General features: G+C 37.9%; 1 protein-coding gene across 1 annotated transcript; it reads left to right on the top strand.

The window, feature by feature from the left end:
• The first annotated feature begins 421 nt into the window (after positions 1-421).
• Positions 422-26,311, top strand: LOC103466445 (disintegrin and metalloproteinase domain-containing protein 10-like). The gene is made up of 16 exons (XM_008412006.3): positions 422-726; positions 6,824-6,974; positions 9,787-9,905; positions 10,022-10,180; positions 10,718-10,818; positions 13,250-13,399; positions 14,882-14,974; positions 15,060-15,243; positions 16,514-16,677; positions 16,761-16,944; positions 18,166-18,316; positions 19,765-19,948; positions 20,062-20,170; positions 21,419-21,639; positions 21,716-21,842; positions 22,420-26,311. Exons 1-16 carry the CDS (start codon positions 660-662, stop codon positions 22,599-22,601), a joined length of 2,346 nt encoding a protein of 781 aa, XP_008410228.1. The 5' UTR covers positions 422-659; the 3' UTR covers positions 22,602-26,311.
• The last annotated feature ends 348 nt before the right edge of the window (positions 26,312-26,659 follow it).

The following is a 26,659-nucleotide window of genomic DNA, read 5'->3' as shown; positions in this document are numbered from 1 at the left end:
TTTCTATCCACTGAATGAGAAACAAACGTGTTTTAACCAAAAATTCACCAGACAAGACACACACCTGCGGTTTTTATTAAAGTTTCATAAGCTTTATAGTGAGTGAAAATGTTTTCTTTTGCTTGATTTTGTAATTTTTGTTCTTAAAATACCTAAATTTCCACTTAACTTTACATTGTGGTCCATCTGATGATGCAATTTTTAAATCTAAAACTTTTAATGTTTGGATCAGTTAGTCACCTTTTTGGCAAATACTTCTTTACTCTTGAGTAATTTTCGGGGGGCTTTTACTTTTACTTGAGTAAGAATCTGTTGAAGTAGTGCTTCTCTTACCCGAGTACAATCTTCAGGTACTTTCTCCATCTCTGCGCATGTAACATAATGCGACAGTAGAAATGGTAACTTTGACGTAAAGTCCCTGTAATGGTGGATTTGTCCCGTTTAACACCAGCGCTTACAGCATCTTGGGTGTGCTGAAACGCATTCAGGCTCGGATCATGACCGCTTTTGGGGGAAGGGATCCCAGCTGCCCTGCGTGTGACGGCACGACGCTGGAGCTGGAGAGAGGAGGCGATGAGAGGAAGCTGCAATAAACACACAGGGCGTCTGCGCCTATCTAAATAGGACAATAAAGTGAAATAGGTATCAATGCTCTAACAATGGATTTGTCACCTCCGCTTCCACTCAAAGTTTTCCTCTTCGTTTACTTGCTAAACTACACCCAAGGTGAGTGGGGCATTTTGGGGGAGAAATCTTCGCAGGGGTGGGAGGAATACGCGAAGCAGTAGCTGTAGCAGCAGCGGCGGCGGCGGCGGCGGCGGAGGCTGAGGGGGAGCAGAAATCCCGATAGCCCGCTAGCTAACAGAGAGGGATCAGCGGGGCCTGCTTGTTGTGAACAGGACTGCACCCTTTTCTCACTTCAAGCTAACAAAAGATGCGTTGCGTCAAAGCCGACGGGGATTTACGCAGTTTGTTGCTGTAAACCGACAACGCAGAGTTGTTTCTGTTGTGTTGTCACTGTTTTATTTTTGTATATCGTCGGCTTCGGCCCCGGTTCTGTTGTTATTGCGCGAATGGAGCCGACAGCCATTGTTATGAGAAGATGGAGAAGCCGACTGGGTTAGCTCGATGCTAACCTTCCAGTTAGCCGCTAACGTTAGCTGTTTTTGTCAAAACCCGAGGCTTCCAAGCTTATTTTCTCTTGTACTGTTTGGTTAATGTTACTTCATGCAGACATCACTATAATTTAACATAAATACAAGAATCAGTGCGGTATTGCCAATGTAATTGCTCATGGAGATTGTTGGGAGCAATTTTGTAAACATTAACAACGTACAGGGCTGTGAAACGGCATCCGCCTCCTTTTTTGTCATATTTGCTTATTTCAAAGCGGTAAAAATATAACCAGGGTAAACATAAAATGCTGTAAGATGGAGACTTTATTTATTAAGTCCTACATTTATTGTGAATAACCACATTTTTGGAAAGCTGAGTTGTACTTATGTAGCCACAACCAGGGCTAATTGCTGTCTACCCAGGATAAGAACCTGTCAGACATCATGAAGTAGGCTTGTAATTAAAGATCTGTAAAGGGACAACAAAGCCATTTCTAAGACTTTGTGTCTCCAGCTTTGGAAATGGCCATAAATCACAAAAGAATGATTGATGACTGCCCAAGTTAGAAAATACATTCACATATGGGAAACATTCACCTTTTTACCACATAAAATGAGAAGTCAACAGTGGCCCAGGAGGTAGAGATTCGTCCTGTGACTTGCGGGTTGCTGGTTTGAATCCCATCCGTCTCAGTCATTCTGTCCTTTGGCAAGACACTTCACCCGCCTTTTCTCTTGTTGGTGGTGGTGAGAGGCCGCAGTGTTGCCGATTGTTTGGCACAATCAGTGTGTGAATGACTGAAGAAGTTCAAATTGTACAAATGCTGGACATTTACCAGAAATACTTCTTACTTCTCACTCTTTCTTCCAGACGACACTGCCACAAAGTGCTGCCCTTTCGCTGTTACGACCGTTCCCATTTAAACAAGAACATATTTACATTTCAATTTCAATGAGATGTAAAAGATAGAAGTTCTCATTTTAACAAGATTGTGCTCCTGTATTTATTTCCTAGCTCTGACAGTTAAACGCTTCCATAAAGCGAGAGCCAGAAATGAAGAAAACATGGTGCAGTGGTGACGTTAACCAGAATTTGTTCTGGAGAGCTTCATCTCTGCTGCAGGTGATCGCCAATACAATCCACAAATGTATCGCCCCAGAAGTTTTCAGTATTGCAAAGCACTGTTTGGACTGTAGTAACAGTTGCCTGACATATTCTAAGTGTAATTTACTCCCACTTTACTTGCCAGCGTAACATTTAGTCTGTTGTTTGAGAACAATTGGATGCAGGAGAACGTGTATTTATTTACCACTGATCTCACAATATTTAGCAAAAATATTGCTGTTGCATGATTTATTAGTCACAAAGAAAATGTTGCAGCAATGCCTCAAGTCCTGCTAACCTCAGTCAAATTGTATCCATTAGAGTGACTGAAAAGAGCACAAAGTTCTTCTCCAGTTTGATAAAACAAATCTTGATTATTCCCAAGGCTTTCGGGAAATTATTCTTTGCACTGACAAAACTGAAGTGGAACTTTTTGAAAGGTATGCGTCTGATTGTATCCAATGTAAAACTAACGGCATTCCAGAAAACCATGTTTAATTATCTTTACTGGATTCTGCTCTCTTCCAGTAAATCATAAAAGTAAATGTCTCACCATTATTTAGGGATTTTAAAGCTCAAGTGCACATTTTACAAAAGGGACATTGATCTGAAACAACCTGGCAAGTCTCTCTGAGTGGCTCAAAAAATAAAGTGGCCTAGTCAAAGTCGATATGATTGAAATTAAAACGGTTCTGAAAAAAATAATATACTGAAATTTCTTTACAGGAATTTAACCCCCCCCCCCAAAATAAAAACTCAAATATGTGAAAGGGCAAATATTAATAGAAATATGTGAAGGTGTAAAAATATCTACACAAATATATTGTATAAGGATGAGCTGTTATTTGGAGTATATGGAGAAAAAGAGCTGGCTCAGGACAAAACAAAATATAAAACATGGTGTTAATATGAACTTTTTTGTTTTAAGGTTTAAGACAAGAGTATTGGCTATGTGAGTAATTTGTTGTCAAACTTTTATTTGCTTGTCTTCAGGTGAAATTGTCAGAGTTCTTGTTACAAAGGATTTGTTGTTCATTCATTCAAAACTGCAAGGAGAAATGCACCGGCAGAAATGAGTTTTAAGCTCAATATTTCATAAAAGAAAAACATTGCTGCTTTACAAGGACAAATGCAACACTTTTACCAAGCTTTTCGCCAAATAATAGTCAAAAATGAGTTCAGGAAACTTTTTCCTCTCTGAAAAGTTGCTGTTGTTAGTCATTAACAAAGTATAGCGTTATTTATTCGTTGTTTATAAATCTTAAATAAAACAACTAAATCATTTTACAGCTATTTGGGACCCAACCGTCATTTTAAATGTCACAACTTTCACTTGCTCTTTTATCAAAATCTGGTGATTTCTCTAAATAGGCGTCTTTGTTTCATTATTTTACTTTTCTGGCATTTTTGAGAGACTTGGTGAATGAGGTAATTCCAGGCATTCTTCACTTCTCACAGTCACCTCAATGAAAAATTTAATGTTACCACCTAAATATTTGATACAGCTTATGAACAGTGAAGAGGCTGAAATCTGGAGCATTTATTTGTCTCTGTTACACAGTCTTTTATTTACAGTAAATTATAGTTCTTTAGTCAGGCTTAATTACCTGCCAGACGGCTCTAATTACATATTGTCTGTTTAATGAAAGTAGTGTCATTTGGAAATGGAGTGGGAAAGCTGCCTGGTTTATATAATCCATTGGTTTGCTTTTATATCAGCAACAAATAAAGAAATCTTCCAGCTTTTTTTTTTTTTTTTTTCATTCAAACACATTTTTGTTGCTGTGGATTGACTTCTGTCTGCTTTTAAATGTGAAATGGGCGGATATGCATGAGAAACACTTGCCTTCATATCCTCCTCCTCCCACTCCTCTGGTGGTGAAATAATTCTGCCGCTTCTGCAGATGAGTGTAGCTGTAAAGCTGACACTTACTTGATTTTAATAGATTTAGCTCAGCCTTAAAATATAGACCATATAGAGCTTCTGTAGATTTCCATCATTTTAATCCTGTGCTCCAAGTATATGTCACTGGATCATCCCCAACACATTCAGAACTGTACTACTTATACAACATTTAGCCAAAATGCTGTGACCATTCATCCATGGGGGCAAAATTCTTTTATTTTTATTTTTTTACTTCATTTGGGTTTTAACTGCTTCTTAAAGCAGCCCAAGCGATTAAAAAACCCAGCATTTTGGAAATAAATTGGTGTTTTTTGGTGTCTGGAAAACGAGCCATTTCAAAAAACCTCTTAATTGTTGAGTCACACTTCACTGTTACCTAGCAACCACAGGGAAGCTCAGCATGTCTGAGCCCCAGCCCGTTTGATCGGGTGGTTTTATCGCTGTATTCGCTGTACAATGGCTGCTGGAAAAGACGAGTGTTTTGTTGTTGACTTACCATCCAGAAACCACTTCTTGGTTGCACAGAAGGCTCTACTTCTGCTTTTCAAAGACGTGCATTTGTACAGTTGTGCATTGGTTTGCAGCCATTTTCACGTGCGAATGTCAACGTTGAGTTGGGGGTTTGTGTGGCCAGCAGCAGCTTCCTTGCTTTTAAAGTGAAAGAGGCCCTAAAACAACTTATAATAAAAGAGCTCAAAAAAGGCAGAACTGAACAGGCCAAAATCTTGTGCAAGCAAATTTAATGAACATGTTTTTTTAAAGCCCATAGACCTATCTTGGCATGTTCAAGGTATATTAATAAGTTAGACTAAAACAGTTGTGTCCGGTCAAGTGATGGTGATATTTGTATGTTGTCTGGATTACAGTTTATTTCTGCAGATGCCAGCCGACTGGTATCTTGAGCATTTAAAGGTCAGTACTTGGCAGTTTTCATGGTCCTCTGTTTTTGGTCACAGGGGATGAGATTTGTCTACAGAGATGCCCTACACTTGTGGAAAGTCAAAGTAGGATCAATTTTACTGCAGGAGATTAGGTTTTCCCAGCAGTAAGTGATGCTGTTTGCACTGATTGCTGTGTGTGTATTCGCTATTGGCTATTGTGGTGCAAGATAACTCACTGCACCCAGTCCAGAGTGTTATTAAACCTTAAACCTGAACAGTAGAAACTTCTATATACACTGTTTTCAAAGTGCAAACCGAAGCAAAAGAAACAAAACCACAATATTTTTGCCATTAATGACTGTGTGTTTCTCGCTGGAGTTTGACTTTCCAGTGTTGAGTCTAAAGTGCCGTCCTGAGAAAACGAACTTCCAGCTGCCCCACAATAAGACAAGACTCCTTTTATACTTCAGCTCAACTTTCAGTTTTGGTTTTTGCTCTTTTTCTTCTTCTGGTGTTGAATGCTGTAAACCAGGGCACTCAAACTCATTTTCGTTTTAGGTTGAGTCAAGATCATGAATGCTCTTAAAGCGCCGCTTGTACCAGAATGCATTGAAAAAACCTGATTACAAACTGTTAAAATATCAATAAATTCTTAAAATTAGATAATATTATTGAACATATTCTCACTCTGTCCAGGATTCTTTAATACTTTTTGTGATTTTTTTTTTTTGCAATAATAATCAAAGTGTTCTGTGGTTCTAGTTTGGAAATATTTGAGATATTTGCGCTTATTTATGATGGTAAATGTGACTTTTAAAACGTGACCTCAATTAAGGCTGAGGCAGCTGGTTAGCACAAGTAAGAAAGTTTTTGACAATTTATATTTTAAAAAATCTGCAAATTAGCACAAAAAAGTGTGAGGATTTGTTGATTTTGCATGAATTTCCATTATCTCAATAAACTGGAGGGATTTATTGATAAAACAGATTAGAAACTGCATTGATTTGATTGATAACTTAATGTTTAAGCACACTTACTGTTTAGTTTATGTTGTAAAGCACTTTGTGACTGTTTATGTCTGTGAAAGGTGCTATATAAATAAAGTTTACTTACTTAGAATCCAGCGGGCCACGTAAACGGTTATGGCGGGCCGGATTTGGCCCATGAGCCTCGAGTTTGACACATGCTCTAAAGGACTCACTGCCTTGGCAACTGAACCACTACAAATCAGTTCAGTTGGTAGTTAAGCATGAAGTTGATGAAAATCTCGTGTGTGACTTTTTTTGTAGGTTTAGTGGAGGGATTTGCTTTAAGATTAAATCTTATTTCCATTGATTAGGTTTTTGATTCTCCGTTTGAGATCAGGCAACTTTTAAATAAAATGACAAATCTTGAGCAGGGATGCACAAAATATCGTCATTAATATCAGTATCAGCCATTTTTTAGCATATCTTCCTATTCTGTAGTTGCCTTTAGCTTTCAATCTGTCAAGTCTGACTGTAAATATTATCAGTTTTTAAAATTATTGTCAGAGATTATCTTCTTTGTCTGTAGTGATTTATTACTTGGTGCCCCATGCAGCCAATGAGCAATAAGCAGTTGTATACGTCTATAACTTAAATGAAAATTTATTTCTTAACCTACAGAAATAGAAACACATCTTTCTGTGAGGAAAACATGACGTCCTGTGTGATTCTGCAGTTATTGACAAACTTTGGTCTAAATTATGAAACGGTTCTTGACACTGGTGGAGATGATTGCGGCTATCCATCCTAACGTGTGTCTGTCTGTCTGTCTGTCTGGTTTCTCCCTGCAGGACACTATAGGAACCCTCTGAACAAGTACATCCGTCATTATGAAGGCCTGTCCTACGACACGGAGCTCATTCACAGCAAGCATCAGCGGGCCAAGAGGGCAATCTCCCATGAAGACAAGTTCCTTCATTTAGATTTTCATGCCCACGGAAGGTTGGTTGACCTTTATTTGTGACCTCATGTGTTATTTGTTTGCAAACTAATCCCTTGTGTACGTATTGTTGTTGGTTAAGGGTTTAGTAGAAGGGATTTGCTTTAAGATTAAACCTCTTTCTTTTTTTTTGCATTTGTTCCCGTTTACAGGGGACATTTTAGATCTGCACTGCAAAAAAACAAAACAAAAACAAAATCTTACCAAGTCTTTTTGGTTTAGCTACTAGTACAAATATCTTAGTTTTGTCTTATTTCAAGTGTACTAACTTACAAATAACATTTCAGCAAGATAAAGGAGCTTGTTTTCAGTAATTTGTTCCTTGATATTGATGGGAAAAGCTCTAGCAAAGCAAAAACACACAATCTTAGCAAGTGTTTTACTGTTATTTCGAGTGCAAAGATCCTAGTTAACGTGAACTAAGACAAAAGTAATTTAAAACTAGGTTATCAGCAAGATATAGAAGCTTGTTTTAAGTAAATAATTCCTTAAAATTGGTGAAGTTCCACTGGCAGATTATTTCTTTATAACAGGAAAAAATGTCTTGTTATAAGTAAATTTATCTGCCAGTGGATCTGGTACTTTTTAAACTAATATTAAAGAACAAGCTTCCATTTCTTGCTGAAGAGATACTTGTACATTAATTTTGGTTTATTTAAAGTGTAATAAGATATTTGCACTAGAAACTAGACTAAATATACTTGGTAAGATTTTTTTTTACAGTGAGATTATTTCACTTACAAGACATTTTTTCCATGACAGTGGATTTTGTACTTTTTCACCAATATTGAGAAATTATTGACTTAAAACAAGCTTCTATATCTTACTGAAAACTTGTGTTAGTTTTGCCTTATTTCAGGTGTATTAAGATATTTGCACTAGAAACTAAACCAAACATACTTGGTAATATTTTGTGTTTTGCAGTGTGAAGTGGATATGAGTTTTAAATCTAAATCTTCAGTTGTTTTTTGTGTATTTTTAATTTTTTTTAGATGATTCATCAGTTGGTTAAATGCAAGATAAGAAGAAGCATCTGAGGTTTTAATTGTCTAAGTTGTGCACATCTGCTGCCCTTTTCCCCATATGTGATAGTATCTTTATATTATTGGGGCTTCAGATTAAGCGTAAGCGTTTTTATTGCACATCCAGGAGGTGATTGCGGAGGCAGATGCATTAAGATCTAAAATAAGTACTAATTTCACAGATGGGAAGATGCATATAGTTTGTCCCTATTTTGAGGAGGAGGTGCTGGATGGCGTCTAAACTCCATCACAAAGTCACCACCATCTGCCTTCAAACTTGGCAAGGACTGTTTATCATCCTGGATGTAACAGGACTCGCTGTTCATAAACCCTGATGCTGCTTAAATAAGGAAGAGAATAACCGAAATATAAAACTGTGCAACAACATACACAAATAGATTTTTTTTTTTGTTTAAAAAGACTATAAGATACATTTTGTTTTCTTCAGTTCTGATTCATACCTATATTTTTCAACCCAACAATCTGATTCTGTTTTCCAGATTCGAGTGTTTTCTGAGTAGTGCTTGCAGGATGTGATGCAAAACGTTTGTTGTGGAAATTAGGGGTTTGTTTACAGCAAAGCAGTGGGTTGGGCTCTCTGACTGTTTGAGTGGTGGGTGTGTGTGTGTGTGTGTGTATGTGTCTCTGTGTGTGTGCGCGCTTCTTTTTTGTTGTTGATTGCACTCAGACTCACTTGTGTAATCCCAGCCTCAATGTCAGAAGAAAACACAGGCCAATTGAGTGGAGTATGAAACAGAAACCGCAGTTCATGTGTGTGAAAATCATCTGTTTTCCAAGTAAGACCTGACATTGAGATATTACAGCAGCTCCAATGGATGTTGAGATTGTTTCTGTTGTGCTGTGTTACTTTCAGTTCAACATTTATTCCCCAATTTAGTCCTTTGATTCTAGTTTCATCATATTACCTAAAAATGTAAAACGACCTATAATGTGATCAGTTTTGTTGTTATTTTTAAAACAGTTATTGGGTTCTTGAAGGGAGGGGGAGAGTATTATGTATTTTCCATTTAAACGCACAATCAAGTATCTATGTCGACATAAGTTATGAAAATGTTGCAAGTATAAAAACAACTTAAAAGAAATTTGACTTTGTGAAACGGCTGAAATTTTCAAAGGGGAAGTATTTTTACACATTTTTGTACTTTCATTTGGGTCTCGAGTGCTTTTAAAAAACAGCACCAGTCATTTTTTTGGTATTTCCTAAAATGAGCCATTTCAAAAACCTCCCTATTGAGTCACAATCGAAAGGAATTACGCTGTTACCTAGCAACCCCAGCTGAGTCCAGCCCGTTTGGTCAGCTGGTTTTACTGCTCTATTTGCTGTACAATGGCTGCTGGAAAAGACAAGCGGTTTGTTATTGACTTACAGTTCAGAAACCACTTGCTGGATTCTTGCTGGTTGTGCAGGAGGCTCCACTTCTGCTTTTCAAAGACGCACGGTTGTATAATAGCGCATCTGTTTTCAGCCATTTTCATGTGCGAGCGTAAACGCTGAGTTGAGGGGCGTGGCCAGCAGCAGCTTGTTTGGATTTAAAGTGACAAGACACCCTAAAACAGCTCACAATAGGCAGAACTGAGCAGACTATAATCTCATTGCCTACGGATGATTTGGAGCAAAAACTGTAAAGAACATGTTCTGTATAGACCATATTTCAGTATAGGGTGTCCTGACATGTTCAAAGAGGTACAATAGAGCTGGTCCAAGTGATGAATCAGTGAATTGATGAATAAGTGCAGGCAGTTTTGTGACGATCTCCTCGTGTCATTTCAGGCATTTCAATTTACGGATGAAAAGAGATACAACCTTATTTCCTCCAGATCTGAAAATAGAAGTTTCAGGAGAAGAGATTCCATATGATACCTCTCATATCTACACTGGAGAAATCTACGGTAACCCGTGTTTACACGTTAATATTTCAGTGATTTTTTTTTTTTACATGCTGTGATAACTTAGCATCCAGTCCCGTGTGAGTCTGAGTATAAAGTACCATGATTTGATTTCCCAGGTGAGAAAGGCACCCTGACTCACGGCTCCGTTGTGGACGGTAAGTTTGAGGGCTTCATCCAGAGCTACCACGGCACGTACTACGTGGAACCAGTCGAGAGATACCTGGAGGGCAAAGACGTGCCGTTTCACTCAGTCATCTACCACGAAGATGACATACGTAAGTCCCTACACTCTTCACCTGCTCACATTCAATCAACAGCATCACTTCCTCAAATCTAATGTGTAATTTGTTTCATGGAAATGCGTAACAGGGAAAGTGCAAGGTTAGGGCAGCTGAGCAGATGAAAGCTGACTGGTGTGATTGCCCCCCGTGGGAGCAGAGATACCCGGGGTTCTCATTAGCTGAATAACACAATCCTTCTCTCTGGCTTATTTATGCTCTCCACACAATGTTGGTACAAATAGTGAGCACCAAGCACACTTCACTACAGCAGCAGCCTTTAATTTCAAATCATCTGCGAACACATAGCAAGTTGCTGTGGGGCAAATTAAACAGGATTGCGAGAGGAATCGCTAATGAGTGCGACGGGAAAGTAGCGACTCACACGCTGAAGCGAGGCGTATCAAGTGGCGTATAAGTACATCCATTAGCTGATCATGAATAGCACCAGGAATAGAGTGACTCAGGGGGTTAAGTAGCTAACATTGTCTTTATAATCCAAACAGTGTTTGTGTCTCTGCCTCTGTCACTCAGACTATCCACACAAGTACGGCCCCGAGGGAGGCTGTGCTGACAGCTCCGTGTTTGAGAGGATGAAGAAGTATCAGGTCTTCGCTACAGAGGAGCCACCCAAGGTGAAAATAAAATAAAATATATCAGGAAAACACGTGACGAGCAGTAGTTTTATGGCTTGAGGAAATACTTAAATGCCTTTCTGGTTTGGGTTCATTGCAAAAATATTGATTCTTAATACTTGGCAGCTTTTGTTTTGGCAGATAGATGGGGAAAAAATTATTTTTTTTCCATTTCAACTAAATGGAACCATTAGAAAAACTGGTGTCTGGCCAAAGCTGCAATACGGGCAGTGAAACATCTTTACACTTTAGTGAAGCAGTTTCCCATGAATTTTAATTTATTTCATAAGGGAAGGTGCATATTAATCACCACGAGTAAATTAAAACAAGCATGTAAATACGGCAGATTTAGCCACAAGGGCTAATTTTCATCTGCAGCCCCCTGCCAGGTTCATGCAAAAAAAAAAATTATGAAAAATAATTGACACAAACAAAACAAAACATATGGCAAAGTAAAAGAAATGAGTAATAATAAAAAAAAGCAAGTTAGACACATAAACATTTAAGTCCATTTTAAACATGAATGCAGTTTTTTTTAATTAGAAGCTACTGTTTAAATGATTTTCTAAAAACTCATTAATATTTCTAATAATGACCAAAGGAGCTGAATAATATTTCACAATCCCTCCTACCAGCTGCTCTTGTGGTTGCATTTGATTGTAATTGTAACTGAATGAAGTTATTGTTTGTTGCTCCCTGGAAAATCACCATTAACCAAATGAAACTGCATACATAGTGCCCATATAAGTAGTTTAACACACAGAAGTGTCTCTGTAAATTAGCATATTATAAAAATAATATTCAAATAATTCAATTCAAAAAGTGATATATAAATTCATGAAAGATATTTTTAGACCTATTAAAGAAAAACATTTTCATACAGGAATGTTGTCATGGTTTGCATATTCACTGTTGCACCCCTGACAGACACCAGCTGCGTTTCCATTGGCCATAAAATTGGCTTAATTAAAACATGCTAATTTAGAAAAAAACCTCATGTTTCCAATTAAAAAATAATATTTTTTTTCTTTAGAATGATGTAGGTTTTCAACCGTATCAAAATTTGTGTATTTCACAAACACTTCTTTCGCATCAAACCATTTCCAGCAGTTTGTCTGCAGCAGCAGCAGCAGCAACGCGTTTATTTGTAGCCACCGGCTTCTCCTTGGATCTCCTACAGAGCTGTCGCAGCATCGCACAGCTCATCAAAAGTTGAGTTCGTCATTTTAAAGTGTTGGATCAGTCTCTGTTCTGTTAAATTGGCTAAATACTATTTCCCAAAAACGCTGCATATAAACACAGCCTAGATAAGACGCCAACGTTTCTCCTGATAGATGAGCGCTGGTGACATGGCTGAAATATGAATATATCTCATGTATTTACATATGTCACCACCATATTTCTTTTGCATGAACAGACTTATTCACGTGTGATTTTAATTGTATTTAGACTCAGGAATTGCAAAATTGCGGGGGGGGTTTTACATTTGCAAATCATCAGAAATGTTTTGCACACAGGTTTTTTGCTTACAAGTTCTGACTACAGATTCACCAATCCAATATTAATGCATTTATTGGGTTTGGATATTGGAATAAAAATGCAAAAATCTAGATTGTTGGTGACGATGTGTCCGATCCATAAGGGCAGATCTATTCAGCCTAATTCTATCCTTTGTGCTCTGAGTGACGTCATGCTTCATTGTTTATTTTACATTATCTTTAGAATTCCTAATGGTGAAGGTTTGTTGTAGTTTGACCAAGATAGTCAGCCTATTGTTTTTGTCTAGTGTCTTTATTATTTGTTTTACATCGCATTTTATTCTCCTAATTGCTCTGACTGAACAAATTAAAGTTGTTTTACATGTTTAACCAGTAGCTTGTGAAGCTGTGGGCATATTTAAGCTGTACTGGTGCAGAGTTACCATAGTTTAATACATTTATGTCTGTGTTTAAAAAAAGAAACGTTTTAAGTGAATTCAGCTGTTTTTCCTTATCGGATCGGTATCTGCCGATTCATGTCCTCAGATGTTGACATCAGCAAAAGATAAAGTGTATTGGTGCATTCATAGTTTTGACCGAGAAACGGCTTTGGTAGAGAAACTAAAAGTAAATTAGAGCTGTCATTCCTGCAAGCCTTCATCAGCAAAATTAAGAAATATTTCTCTTTTTGTGTAATGAACTTAAATATTATGAGTTTCACTTTGTGAATTAAATTTCTAATTCGTTGAAATGCATCTGGAATTATTTTGCTTTGATTGTGGTTTTGTTTAATCTTATCCATCTCTTAGCTAAAATCTGATTTATGAACATGCCGTGTCTTAAGAGGGAAACTCTAAAAATACTTCCCATTACTTATTTACTCACTGTTAGGATGAAAAAGCTATAAATATGTTTTATTTAGCTCTCTAAGACTCGTGTGCCCCTCACATCAGGAGCTCCACACCGAAGTGGAGTCTGAAGGCCCCGTGTTGCTGAGGAAGAAGAGGATGGCCCAGGTGGAGAAAAACACCTGCCAGCTCTTTATTCAGACCGACCATCTTTTCTTCAAATACTATAAGACCAGAGAAGCTGTCATAGCTCAGGTAAGGCACACGGCAGCAACACAAACTAAACATTGGAAACTCTGGCAGCATGTAAACGGAGTCAAAATACTTGAAGTTGTGGCTGTAAAATTGAAAAATCTATTAAAATACAAACAATTTGCAGCATTACTTTAATGAGTGTTTTCTCTCTTACGTTGGCACCAATAATCAACCAGGTTTCTACCTGAAATAAATGATTTATTTCTATGGCATTAAAAACGTAAAGTATAAATTCCAAAGCCTTCCAAGTTAAAAACCTCTGAACTGTTCAGTTTGATTTTAGTCTAGTCAAATCAGTTAAGTTTTCTATAATTGATATGTTTAAAGGGAATTAACAAAAAAAAAAAAAGTTCCTCCTGGTAGTTTTTATACATTTATTATAAAGCACAAATTATGTTTAAGTGAAATCTGAAATCACTGGAAAATAACAAAATATATAACATAAGCTGTACTTATTTGAGCTAATTCACTTTAATGCAAAACATAAATTTATATGTACTTGAATAACTTCTCAGTTAAAAGCTGAACTTATCATTGGTTTGAACTCCATCCACCAGGTGGCGCTTCACTAACCTTCTGTTTTCTGTCCAGGGATAACTTGCATCCCTGGTGGCAATTTTAGCTCCGTTATTAGGTTCAATGAGGCTTTGCAAAACAAGAGAATATATGATGTGATGTCTTGCCGTACTTTCATTCACTCTGAAGTATCTCCAGAAGCCTGAAACTTTTCATGCGGGTGCTTGAAATCCTTGAAAATGCTTACATTTCAATCAGATTTTCAAGGTTTGGAAAGTGCTTTATTTTTGTATAAAGTCCTTGAAAGTTATTCATATTCGAACTGCATAGTTTTGTAATAAAGTGCAATATAATGTTTAATTAAAAGTCTAAATTTGAGAAACATTAATTTGTTTCATACACCAAATAGACATTTTACAAACATTTTTTTTTATCTCACTCTCAGACTAAAGCTTCTTGTTTTAGGTTAGAATAAAATTATTTGCGTTTGTTAAATGTCAGAAAACTTTTTTGTAAATCTTTGTGTATTTTATCTTTTCAGCAGGAAGACCATTTACCTTAACATGCTCAGTTTAATAAATATTTTGTATTCCTAATGGCTTAATGAAAAAGCTGGCTTATATTTTAAACATTAAACAGCATTATTAAAATTGGAGGATTGTTTGTTAAATTAGTGTTTTCTAAGATTTTAGTTCTTAAACCAGTCGGATGTATAAAGTGTGAGAAAGACATCTCAAAACATAAAATTGTATTGTATCTTTACTTGTCCCGGCTGTAAAATGTAAAATACTTTTACAAGATGGTATTAATAACATTAAAAATTATATGTAATAGATCATTGAAATGGTATTTTTGAAGTTTCATTTGTACTGTTTTTATCTGGGAAGTTTGGTGCTGGGAAAGTTTGAAAAGTGCTTGAATTTTACTCTGGGGAAAGTGAATTTAAAGGAAATCCTGTGTTGGCAGATTTCCAGCCATGTCAAAGCCATTGATGCGATCTACCAGGGCACAGACTTCATGGGCATTCGTAACATCAGCTTCATGGTGAAACGGATCAGGGTGAGTTACACCAACAGACTCTGTGTGACTCTGAAGTTTTAGTTTTCGTCTCCCCCTCTGAACCCGATCGCCTCCTCCCGTCTAGATAAACACGACCAACGACGAGAGAGACCGATCCAACCCGTTCCGCTTCGCCAACATCGGCGTGGAGAAGTTTCTGGAGCTGAACTCAGAGCAGAACCACGACGATTACTGCCTGGCTTACGTTTTCACAGACAGGGATTTTGATGATGGCGTGTTGGGACTGGCCTGGGTGGGAGCCCCCTCAGGTGCTGGAATATTCCTCAGCAACTTTTGGATTCATTATTATTCTATACTGGCAAAAATTGTTTTTATAAAAGGACAATTTCACTTCAGAGTGCATTAAAATTTGACTTGCAAATTAGAACTGCAGCTTCTGAAATTTACAAATAAATATATGAAAATGCCTTAAAGTTGCAGTATGTAGCCTTTATATAAATACACTGCTCAAAAAAATAAAGGGAACACTTAAACAACACAATATAACTCCAGGTAAATCAAACTTCTGTGAAATCAAACTGTCCACTTAGGAAGCAACACTGATTGACCCGGCGAGGGTCAATCACGTTGTCAATCAGTGTTGCTTCCTAAGTGGACAGTTTGATTTCACAGAAGTTTGATTTACTTGGAGTTATATTGTGTTGTTTAAGTGTTCCCTTTATTTTTTTGAGCAGTGTATATATATATAAATATATATATATTTTTTACATATTTGTTAAAACTGTCAACATGTTGTGACGGTACAATATTAGATAATTTGGGAAAAGATTAATCTCCTCTACCTCCTTCCTGAGCTACTGTTGCAATTTGAAGAAATGCAACACTCCTGACCAAAACTGACCAATCAGAGCCAGGAAGTGGGTCTTAACACTGTCAATCATCCTTATGTACTCGTCATTAAATGTGCTAATGGCTGAGAAACAACTTAGCGTTCCAGGAAAACCGTTTATCTGCTGTCAGATAAGCTAGTTAGCTTTCAGGCTAATTGAATGCTAGTTAGCATTCTGTCTATGCTAACTAGCCTGAGCATTCATGACAGGCTCTGCCAGCTGCAGCATAGCAGAGAGCAGGAGGGGAAGAGGGAGGGGTATGAGCAGCGCCACACAGAGGGTGATTGACAGCGCTGAGACCCGCCTCCTGGCTATGATTGGTTGTTTCTAGTTGACATTGGGAGAAGGCAGAAGACCTTGATTTAAAAAAAAACAAACATTTTTTAAACAGACTCCTTCTCATTCTGTACTGTCACATCATAGTTTCAAGAAATATGTAAAAAAAAAAAATGTTATAACCTTGTTAGTCATGCTACTATGATAATTTGAGTTTAACTTAATGCAACTTTTCACTTCAAAAACTGTTATTTTCCTTTGAAATTCTAGTTTTGCATGTTTAATTAAAACATTTTTTAAAGGTTTTTGCTAATAAGACTGGATTTTACATTTGACTCAATTATAGAATCAACCACTCTTGGTCTCTTTGAGGTGCAAACATCTTTCTGAACTTCTCCTTCCTCTTTTCCAGGGAGCTCTGGGGGAATCTGTGAAAAAAGCAAGCTGTACTCCGACGGAAAAAGGAAGTCTCTCAACACTGGTATAATCACGGTACAGAATTATGCCTCCCACGTACCTCCAAAAGTCTCTCATATCACTTTTGCACATGAAGTAGGACACAACTTTGGCTCCCCGGTATGTTACTTGCACGTTGCACATGTAACGCGTGGCATACGCTCGTCTAACCTCAGGTTTTTCTTTTCTGCTTTCACTCGTAGCATGACTCCGGAGCCGAGTGCACCCCAGGAGAATCCAAAAGCCAAGACAAGAAGGAGAAGGGCAATTACATCATGTATGCGCGAGCCACGTCGGGAGACAAGCTCAACAACAATAAGTTCTCCTACTGCAGCATTCGCAACATCAGCCAGGTTCTGGAGAAGAAGAGGGGGAACTGTTTTGTTGGTGGGTTTTACTGCTTCGCGTTGGCCCGCATTTGAACTTCTCTTGTTGAGGAATCAGAAATTCAAACCCTGTAATCGTTCTTATTCAGCTGCTCCCTGCAGCGGAGAGCAGAGTCATCCAAAAGTCTTCATTAGAAAATAAAATATGGCAGCTGGAGGTGATCCTGCAGAGCGGCTCTAGCTCCATAACCCAATCTTGGCTTTGGCATGGTATTATTTTTATCTGACAGCATTTGGCAGGCTGAACAACTGCCTTTGTTGTTTTTCTTTTGTATGCAGATGGTACATTTGGCACAGCTTTAAAATGGCTACCTACAGAAATTAAACCTTTATTTTTAACATAATTCATACAGCGTTAATACTATTAATTTTGGCCTCCCAATCATTTACCTAAAGTGTTCTTTCTTAAGGGCTGAATAACTGCAACAAGCAATCTCACTTAGTTTACTTTATTAAAAAACGTATTTTGACCAGATTTTGGCAAAGTTCTGCCCTAAACTTGATCACACTTCCTTAACTGTGTTGTTTTCTGGAATGGATCTCACTTCAGATTCTGTCCATAAACGTTTTGCTTTAATAAACCTGATATATCTTTTCCAAATCCCCCCTAAAAATAACAAACTCAGGAAAGAGAATTTTTTTCTAAATCAGTTTCTTTCAATTATAAAAACTTATGAAACTTTAACAAACACTGCAGGTGTGTGTCTGTGTCTTTGGTGAATTTTGGTTAAAACATGTTTGTTTTTTTTATTCAGTGGGTTAGGGTTAACCCTTCATCCAGGCATTTTGCTTAAGTAGAAGTAACAACACTTCATAATAAAATTACTCAAGTAAAAAGTACAGCGTAGTTTAAAAAAATAAACGACATGCTTAAAAGTAATTTTTTTCCCCAGAAAAGACGCTCAAGCGAGTAAATTTAGCTATTTGCTTCCCAACTCTGGTTATTTATTGTGTAATCTTTCCACGCTGAAAAATAATAACAGTTTAAATAAATTATAAAAAGAACAAAATGAATGCATTTGAATTAATAAATTAATGCAGTAGCAACAAAACCTATCCGCGCTATTACATTCGTTATTTATCAACAGTATTGATGAATTTCTTGACATTATATTCCTGAAAGATTTGTTAAACATTTTATTTAGTGTTTTATTTTGGCGGTATTTGATTTCCTTTAGCTTCCAGTTTTGTGGCGTATAGCTTTGTGTTTTCTTTGGCTCAGAATCTGGCCAGCCTATCTGTGGGAACGGCCTGGTGGAGCCCGGAGAGGAGTGCGACTGCGGCTACAGCGACCAGTGCAGAGACCTGTGCTGCTACGACGCCAACCAGCCCGACAACAAGAAGTGCAAATTAAAGCCCAACAAAGTCTGCAGGTAAGAAATCAAACAGTAAGTTAATCTAAAGTCGGTTTATGTTGTCACTCGACTAATGGTTGGAGTCGAAGTTTATTTATGTACCTCATTTACGACAGCCTGAGTTGACCAAAGTGCTTCACAACAAACATCACCGGTGGATAAATGATAAAATAGAAAATAATGTTAAGTTTATTGAAAATAATAAGACGCTTATAAATTTGGCAAAGATACCAAAAGCTGATCATCTGAATAAGAAACCAAAACAATACTTAATTTTAGCTGCAGCAATTTTCTGAGTGATTAATTATTAACTTTTGATATTATTTTGTATTAAATAGACTAAATAAGCATATAATTGTTAAATTTAGACATTTATAAAATGGAACAAAACAGGAACCTCTTTGGTTGCTGAATAGAAAAATAAAAGACAAAAACGATAAAATATGTTCTATGGTTCCTCTTGAAGGAAAGTTTAACTCATAGCAAACCTCAAAGTCAACTTTAATTATTGGCTTTTTTTTCGTTATTTTACTAATTTCCTGCCTGGCTTGTCTGTCATATTATCTTTGTAGCACATGAGAAATTTTTGAATAAGAAGTTGATGCTACTCAACGTCATGCAGTTCGGCTGAACGAGCCAAACTAAGGCGGTGAATTAAGGAGCTTTTTGACTGTTTATATTCCAAAACGGAACCAAATAAAAGTGCATTTTGCGCACACCAGACTCTATTTGGGCCGTTTCTCTTTCCCATTCGTGATCTTTATTGTCGGTTAGTAGGAAACGTTTGGCAGGCATTATCGCCACCTGCTGGTATGGAGTGTGGCTCAAAATATCTGTTCTTTTACGATTCTGTTAAACAACTTTGTTTTCCTTAAAAATTTTTATACTTTTACTTATTTAATGCAGTAAATTTGTTAAAATAAATCTTTTATTTTTTTCTAAATTCCTTCACTTTTAACCTAATTTATGTCTCATATCTCCATCATACTAAAATCACATCTGCTATTGTTTCAAATTCTGCACAATACTGACATTTTTCCATATTGTGTTTACTTATAGTAAATATTGTGTGACTGTGTGCGGGGGCACGGACTTCCTGTTATACTGGGATCTCGGGAGATTCTTAGAGACTCCCTGTTATATTCTTCCATCCACTCAAACACGCCCCTAGGGGGCGCGCCCCACAGTTTGGGAACTTCTGGTCTAATTTGACTTAATCTTTCCCGCCATTTTGTTTCTTTATCAACTGTTTCTGCTGAAGTTTGACCAGTGGCGCCCTCTGCTGGATGGCGGAAAAACTACAACACTAAAACACTAGTCTAAGCGGATGCTATTAGTTAATTGATTAGGGCAAATTTTGAACTAATAAACCATTAATCGACAGTTGTTACAGTTTCTGCATGAGGAGGATCAATCGGCTCATGCCTGACTCGTTTTGACTCGGCTCTGTGCTCGTTTCCCATCAGCCCGAGTCAGGGTCCTTGTTGCACTCCCGAGTGCAACTACAAGGGTCGCAACGAGAAGTGCAGGGAAGAGTCCGAGTGCGCTCACCAGGGCATGTGCAGCGGCGGAAGCGCCCAGTGCCCGACCTCGGAGCCCAAGGCCAACTTCACCGCCTGCCACGGCGAAACTCAAGTCTGCCTCAACGGGGTGAGCGCCCGAACGTTTCGCACCCGGCGCCGGCAGAGCTGGTTGCTGTAGCAACGCTATTCTCACACTAGTCGGTGTCTGATGTCGCCTGTCCTCGTGCTCCTCCCCCGCAGGGCTGCTCCGGCTCCATCTGCGAGAAGTACGGGCTCGAGGCGTGCACCTGCGCCAGCCAAGACGGCAAGGATGAGACCGAGCTCTGCCACGTGTGCTGCATGGAGAAGAGTGAGCGGCTTTATCTGTTTTTATATAATAACTTTATTTAACCAGACAAAACCCATTCAAGATCCAGATCTCATTTTCAAGAGGAAAATGAGCAACACAAAAGTAAAACTAATTCAAACACTGCAAAAACACAAAATCCTACCAAGTATCTTTGGTCTCATTTCTAGTGCAAAAATGTCTCAGTTCACTTGAAATAAGACAAAACGAGCTTATCAGTGACTTTTCACCAAGATGTAGGAGCTTGTTTTAAGTCATCCATCCATTTTCTTTACACCCTTGTCCCTTAGTGGGGTCGGTTGCTGATGCCCATCTCCAGCTAACGTTCCGGGCGAGAGGCGGGGTCACCCTGGACAGGTCACCAGTCTGTCGCAGCTGTTTTAAGTCAATAATTCCTTATTATTAATGTTTCACTAGCAGATTAATTCACTTATAACAAAATGTCTTGTTGAAAGTGAATTAATCTACCAATGGAACTAGAACTTTTTCATCAATAGTCAGGAATTGACTTAAAACAAGCTCCTACATCTTGCTGAAAAGTTACTTATGAGTTAATTTTCTCTTTTTGCAAGTGAACTAAGATATTTGCACTAGAAAATAAACCAAAATTGCTTGGTAAGATGTTGTGTTTTTGCGATTACTGTACAAACTTAGACCTCGACCGTCAGTTTCAAATCTTTGGTTGGATATTTATTTGTACAAAGTTCCTTAAATGTCTTGTGAGTAAATAGTTTTCCCTGTTTATCCGTAACAATTTTCACTTTCAATATCTAGCAGTTATTTACAATTTGTTGTCTATTAAGAGTAAACTGAAGTAAAACCTGCTCCCTGGAGTGAAATTACCATAAAAACCTGATATTCGCTGGAAAGCAAAACGGCTCCCCTTTCAGAAACCGATGGAAACTTTCAGGTATCGCAGAGTTACGGTACCGTAAAGTTGGCTTGTGAAAGGGTTAAAACAAATTACAAAACAGTTTAAAAGCACTGACACTGTTTAATAGAATCATGTTGCATGTTTTTTTAAGAACCGCTCCAATGAAATGTGACCCAACATCTTTAGTTCGGACTGGAGCCGATTCCATCACTCTTGCTTCCATTTCTCCGTTCAAACACATCCAAGAGAAAAATGTTGTTGCAGTGTCAAGATCTTTGCAGGGGAGAATTTAAGTGGGCAGCAGCCAAGCCGGGTGGAGTTTTATGTTTTTGTCTTAGTCGACACAATGCAAATGAGAATCTGATCCGTTTCCGCAGTGAACCCCAACACCTGCAGCAGCACGGGGTCGGAGCGCCTGGCTCGGTTCTTCAATAAGAAAGTCACCACCCTGCCAGCGGGATCGCCCTGCAACGATTTCAAAGGTTACTGCGACGTGTTCATGAAGTGCCGGCTGGTGGACGCGGACGGGCCGCTGGCCCGGCTAAAGAAGGCCATCTTCAACCCAGAACTCTACGAGAACATCGCAGAGTGGATTGTGGTGCGTACCGAATCCGCTGGACGTTTCTTGGTTTTAAGGTTAAGATTAAAAGGTTTGGTGATGATTCCTCCTGCAGGCTCACTGGTGGGCCGTGCTGCTGATGGGCATCGCTCTCATCATGCTCATGGCGGGTTTCATCAAGATCTGCAGCGTTCACACGCCCAGCAGTAACCCCAAGCTGCCTCCGCCCAAACCACTGCCAGGTCAGTTCCTAAGCTTTCTACACACAGCTCTGGAAAAAACGAAGAGCCCACTGACACTGAAAACCTCCTGGTTTTTCCACCACATGTTCATTTCTGATCTCTTCCTGAGTTAAAACATCAGTATTATTGTTTCTAAAGGAACATGGACTTGTTTTCTTTGCATTGAAAGCTCTGCGTCTTTTTCATTAGTTTGACCACAAAGAAACATTTCAGAGACATGCTGTCACTAGTTCATAGAATGAAAAAACAATGTTCATTTTACTCAAACATTTACCTAAAAAGAGTAACATATCAGAAAATGATCATCATTTTGTTTTTTCAGTGTCAGGGGTTAGAATTGGGTTTATGTGCTCTACCTTCCTGGTTTTAGTCAGAACTCCAGCAGCAGCGTTCCGGATTAGATTGATTCTTTTTTTTTACTGTAATCAATGTGACTAAAGTTAAACACCTAGACGAGTTTCTCTAGATTTCATTTGGACATTAGTCCTCTAATCCTGGAAATGTTCTTCAGGCGATAGAAAGCCGACTTTCTCTTCTGGCCTTGAAAACTCTTGAATCCGCTTTGCTTCGTCTCCAGGCACGTTGAAGAGGCGACGAGCGCAGCAGCACGCCAGCTCCCAGGTGCAGCACCAGTCGCAGCACCCCCACGCCCACGGCGGCCAGCGACAAGCCCGGGGCCAGCCGCAGCGGCAGGCGCAGCCCCAGAGGCACCACCGTCAGCCCAGAGAGAACTATCAGATGGGCCAGATGAGACGCTGAGACCCCGCTGCCCCTCCTTGCAACCCCCAATGCCTTGGCTCCTCCTCGTGCCTACAGTGGGAAACAAAAGCGTCACTCCATCCAAAGAAAAGCCTGACACGGTTGTTCGTCGTCGTCATATCCTCCGATCTGCAGACAACGCGCTCTACGCGGAAGAAGAGTAAAAACTTTGTCCAACAACTCAGCCGGCTCTTTGCGGAGTGGACTCGACCATCAGCCATCTCCAGTGCATCGTTTTCCATCTCTTTTTGTTTTTCTTTTCATTCCAAGGAGTGCCAAGGAGAGTTAAGGAATCATGTGTAGCGTTAGTACATCCTGTGACGTGTTTTTCTTTCTGTTGCGATCTTCGAGTGACTGCCGGTGAATCGTTCTGTGCTTCTTCTTCTTCTTCTTCATTTCTTCTTCTTCTCTTTGTTTCTTTTTCCCACCTCATCATCCTGACCAGGAATGAGAGAAACTCAGTGGGAATTTGTGGCACTTTTTATTTCTGACTTTTCATGTCGAGCAGCAAAAGAGACAGGCTCTGGTCTCCTCATGCAGACTATCTTCTGCATGTGACTGTAAATATTTAGTGTATCATAAGTGAAAACAAACTATTTCTTCTACTGTAAATGTGTAATTCTTCACTACGTTTCTTTTCTTTTTCTTTTCGGTTAGTGCTCTCAGGATTCTTACATAAATGAAGGAACGTTGAGGATTCGACGCTCTTGAGTCGGATCGCATTCACTTTTATTTGATTACAAGATTATGAACAACAAGGGCATCATATCCCTGTTTTTACGTTACGTTTTTTTTTTTTTTTTTTTTTTGGTCTTGCTAACGTTATGGTTTTTTTTTATCATGTTGTGTAAGGAGATGTAGCGTCATGGGAACAAATATGAAGGATCACATCACTATTTGATCATGAAGAGTGACACTGAAAACGAAGGCTAGGAGTCTAGGAACGAGTCATGTTAGTTTACATGAGTGTGGAAATAAATTTTTAAAAATGACTAAAAAAAAAGTAAGATTAAGTCATTCTATTATTCCTCAGATAGCAAATCTAAGAACCTTTCCTTGTGGGCATGCAGACACATTTATTACATGTGGCTTTGAATTGACCAAGGTCTGTAATATCTGTAATTCACTCAAAAGTACTTTATTTTTACGGCTCTGCAACGCAGGAAAGAGAAGTGTAATGCAGCAGTGTTGTTCACTAACGTTCTCCTCTGCTAATCTGATGGAAAAGCTACTTCCTGATCCCCTAAAGAGCTCACCGGTGCAGGACGTTTACCGTAGAAACCCACTGAGACGGCAGCAGGAAGGAAGTGTGACTGGTTTGACCTCAGGTGTTTGCAAAACGAACCCTTTTTGTGAATTTTATTTATTAGATGACAAGAACTGTACCTGGTGATGCAATCATGACTTTTCTTTTTTAACTCGTAAGAGCATACATGTTTAAATTGACTGAAATTCCTTATTTTTCTCCAGTAGATGTTTTTTCTGCTCTCGCACAAAACTCAACCTTACATGTCAGATTAAATGCCTTTTGCACAAATTTCTTTTCCTAATAGTTTCACTAAAATAATGGTAAAATCTGCAATCTCAGTTTTTTTTCCCTCCTCAACGGTTTGCAGAGACTCTGACTGGCAGCACCTCCGTCTGTTGGGTGAACATGTTGCGTTCAGAGTCTCGCCGCCATTTTATTGGCTGCAACTGTCATCAGGCAGAGAGCAAAAATGAATTTGCAAGCAGAAAACAAAGCAGAGGGTTCAGGTTTCATGCCAGTAAAGGAGGAACAGAAGATATTTGCATAAGCAACATTAAATCTGATCGCTGTAATACACTGCAAAACCAACATTTAACTACATTTGTTTGGCTCAATTGTAATGCAAATATCTTTTTGCACTTCAAACAAGACTAAACTAACTTAAAATAATTTTTTATCAAGATATAGGAGCTTGTTTTAAGTTAATAATTGCATAATATTGATGAAAATGTTCTAGTTCCACAGATTCTTCTCACACACTGCAAAAACACGAAATCTGACCAAGTTATATCAGGTTAGTTTCTAGTGCAAATATCTTTAGTACACTTGAAAAAAGCTAAACTAATTTTAAAGCAACTTTTTTTAGAAAGATATAGGCTTGTTTTAAGTTAATATTTCCTTAATTTTTAGTTCCACTGGCAGATAAATTACCGTAACTTATAACATGGGGAAAATGTCTTGTTATAAGTGAAATAATCTGCCATTGGAACTAGAACTTTTCTTAAAATCAAAATTAAGGAATTATTTACTTAAAACAAGCTAAAAAGTTACTTGTACGTTAGTTTTGTCATATTTTAAGAATGGTAAGATATTTCCACTAGAAACTAGACCAAAGATACTTGGTGAGATTTTGTGATTTTTGCAGTGTATTTTAGTGAAAAAAATCTACCAGTGGACCTTGCACCTTTTTTGTAAATCAATATTAAAGAATTAGACTTTAAACAACTAAAAATGTATTTATAAGTTAGGTTGTTTTGTCTCGCCCCCCCTCCCCCCCAAGTGTTTTAAGATATTTGCACTAGAGAAATGACAAAAGATACTTTAAAATGTATTTTTTTGTCTGCTTACTTCTTTTTGTGTGTGAATTTTGAGCGAGAGCAGAACAAAATCTGACTGAAAATAAGGAATTGAAAATGCATGTACTCCTTTTTTTTATTTTTTTATTTTTCCAGGGGGAAAATCCCCAATGATGTTGCTTAAGTGTAAAATATCATGAATGCCTCTACAAGAAGACGCATCCCAGATTTTGTATTTCATAGCACACGAGCTCTGGTTTTATTTTTAAATGCATGCAACACTAATAAAATCTAGTTTTGTCCTCGTCGCAGTGAGCTCTGTAGGGGAGCGGTCGACGTAAACGACTAACACGCGTCGTTTTCTGCAATGAGGCGGATGAATTCGATAGCTTGGCGGTTGCTATTACTCCTCATCTCTGTACAAAATGAAGTTCTCTTTTTCAAATCTCATCTCACCTGTCAGGCCAGAAGAATTTACCTGTAAACTTGTACAGTACTTGGAGGGAAAAAAAATAAAACAACAAAAAAGTTAGCATTTAATTTGAAAACGAAAAGTACATTTTGATACATCTATTTCTTTTTTTTCTAAATTCAGAGTAACTTGTTAAAAATGTTCATATGTGACAAAGTTTCCTCTCTTCTAAGTTATTTATGTTCTTCTTTGTGCAAGTAGAACTGGAATTTGCTTATGCTTTTTACCACTGTCATCAACGGAGGATAAAACTATTCAGTGATGATGTTACATTCCCATTATGATTTTTTATTTTATTTTTATTTTTCATTTTCTTATCCTGTGGCATGGTTCGAGTAGACGAGCAGAAGTTTAAAATAAAAACGCCTGTAAATTTACTTTCTTTTTAATTTCGTAGTCTTGGTAAAAGTTTTTAGATAAACGTGCACTGAAAATGTCCAAATTGAGTTGAAATGTCGTAGGTGATGTAGGCCGTAAGAACACATGATTAAAGCGTAAAAACTACTGTCTGATTTTAATGTTCACTGTGTTTTATACAGTATTCGAAATTTTTGTTCACTTTGAACATTTTTACTAAAAAAAAAGAAAATAAAAATTTGAAATTGTATTGTGCAAAGAGATGTAATTTTTGGAGTACTTGAAATGCATTAATTAAAAGACTCATTCAAAATAAAATAGACCTCTGTTTACTGTCTGCAATGCGTGTGCACTCTTTGGCTTTTTAAGGTCACAATTAAGATTATGTGAATTTTATTCTTATTTACATGGAACAATTAAATCGTCCTTGCACTTATTGAAAGCTAAACTTGTGCAATATTTAAATATTTTAATATCTGGAGATTTTCTAGCATCTTGCTTTCAGGATAAACTCACCTGGAATTTTTTTTTTTTTTTAAATGTCCTTTTTAAAAGTCTTCCACTTATTGATAATTTTTTACTTACATTTTTTTTTTGCAACCTCTACAAATCCCGTACCAGACTTCTAATTGTACTTTTATTTAATTAATGTAAATTGTAAGAGGCAAAGTTAACTACATAAGGT

The sequence above is a fragment of the Poecilia reticulata genome, chromosome 6 (assembly GCF_904066995.2).
Source record: "Poecilia reticulata chromosome 6, P_reticulata-male-v2, whole genome shotgun sequence".
NCBI lineage: Eukaryota > Metazoa > Chordata > Actinopteri > Cyprinodontiformes > Poeciliidae > Poecilia > Poecilia reticulata.
The sequence above is the reverse complement of the archived record's forward strand: the minus strand, read 5'-3'. Positions and strand labels throughout refer to the sequence as shown.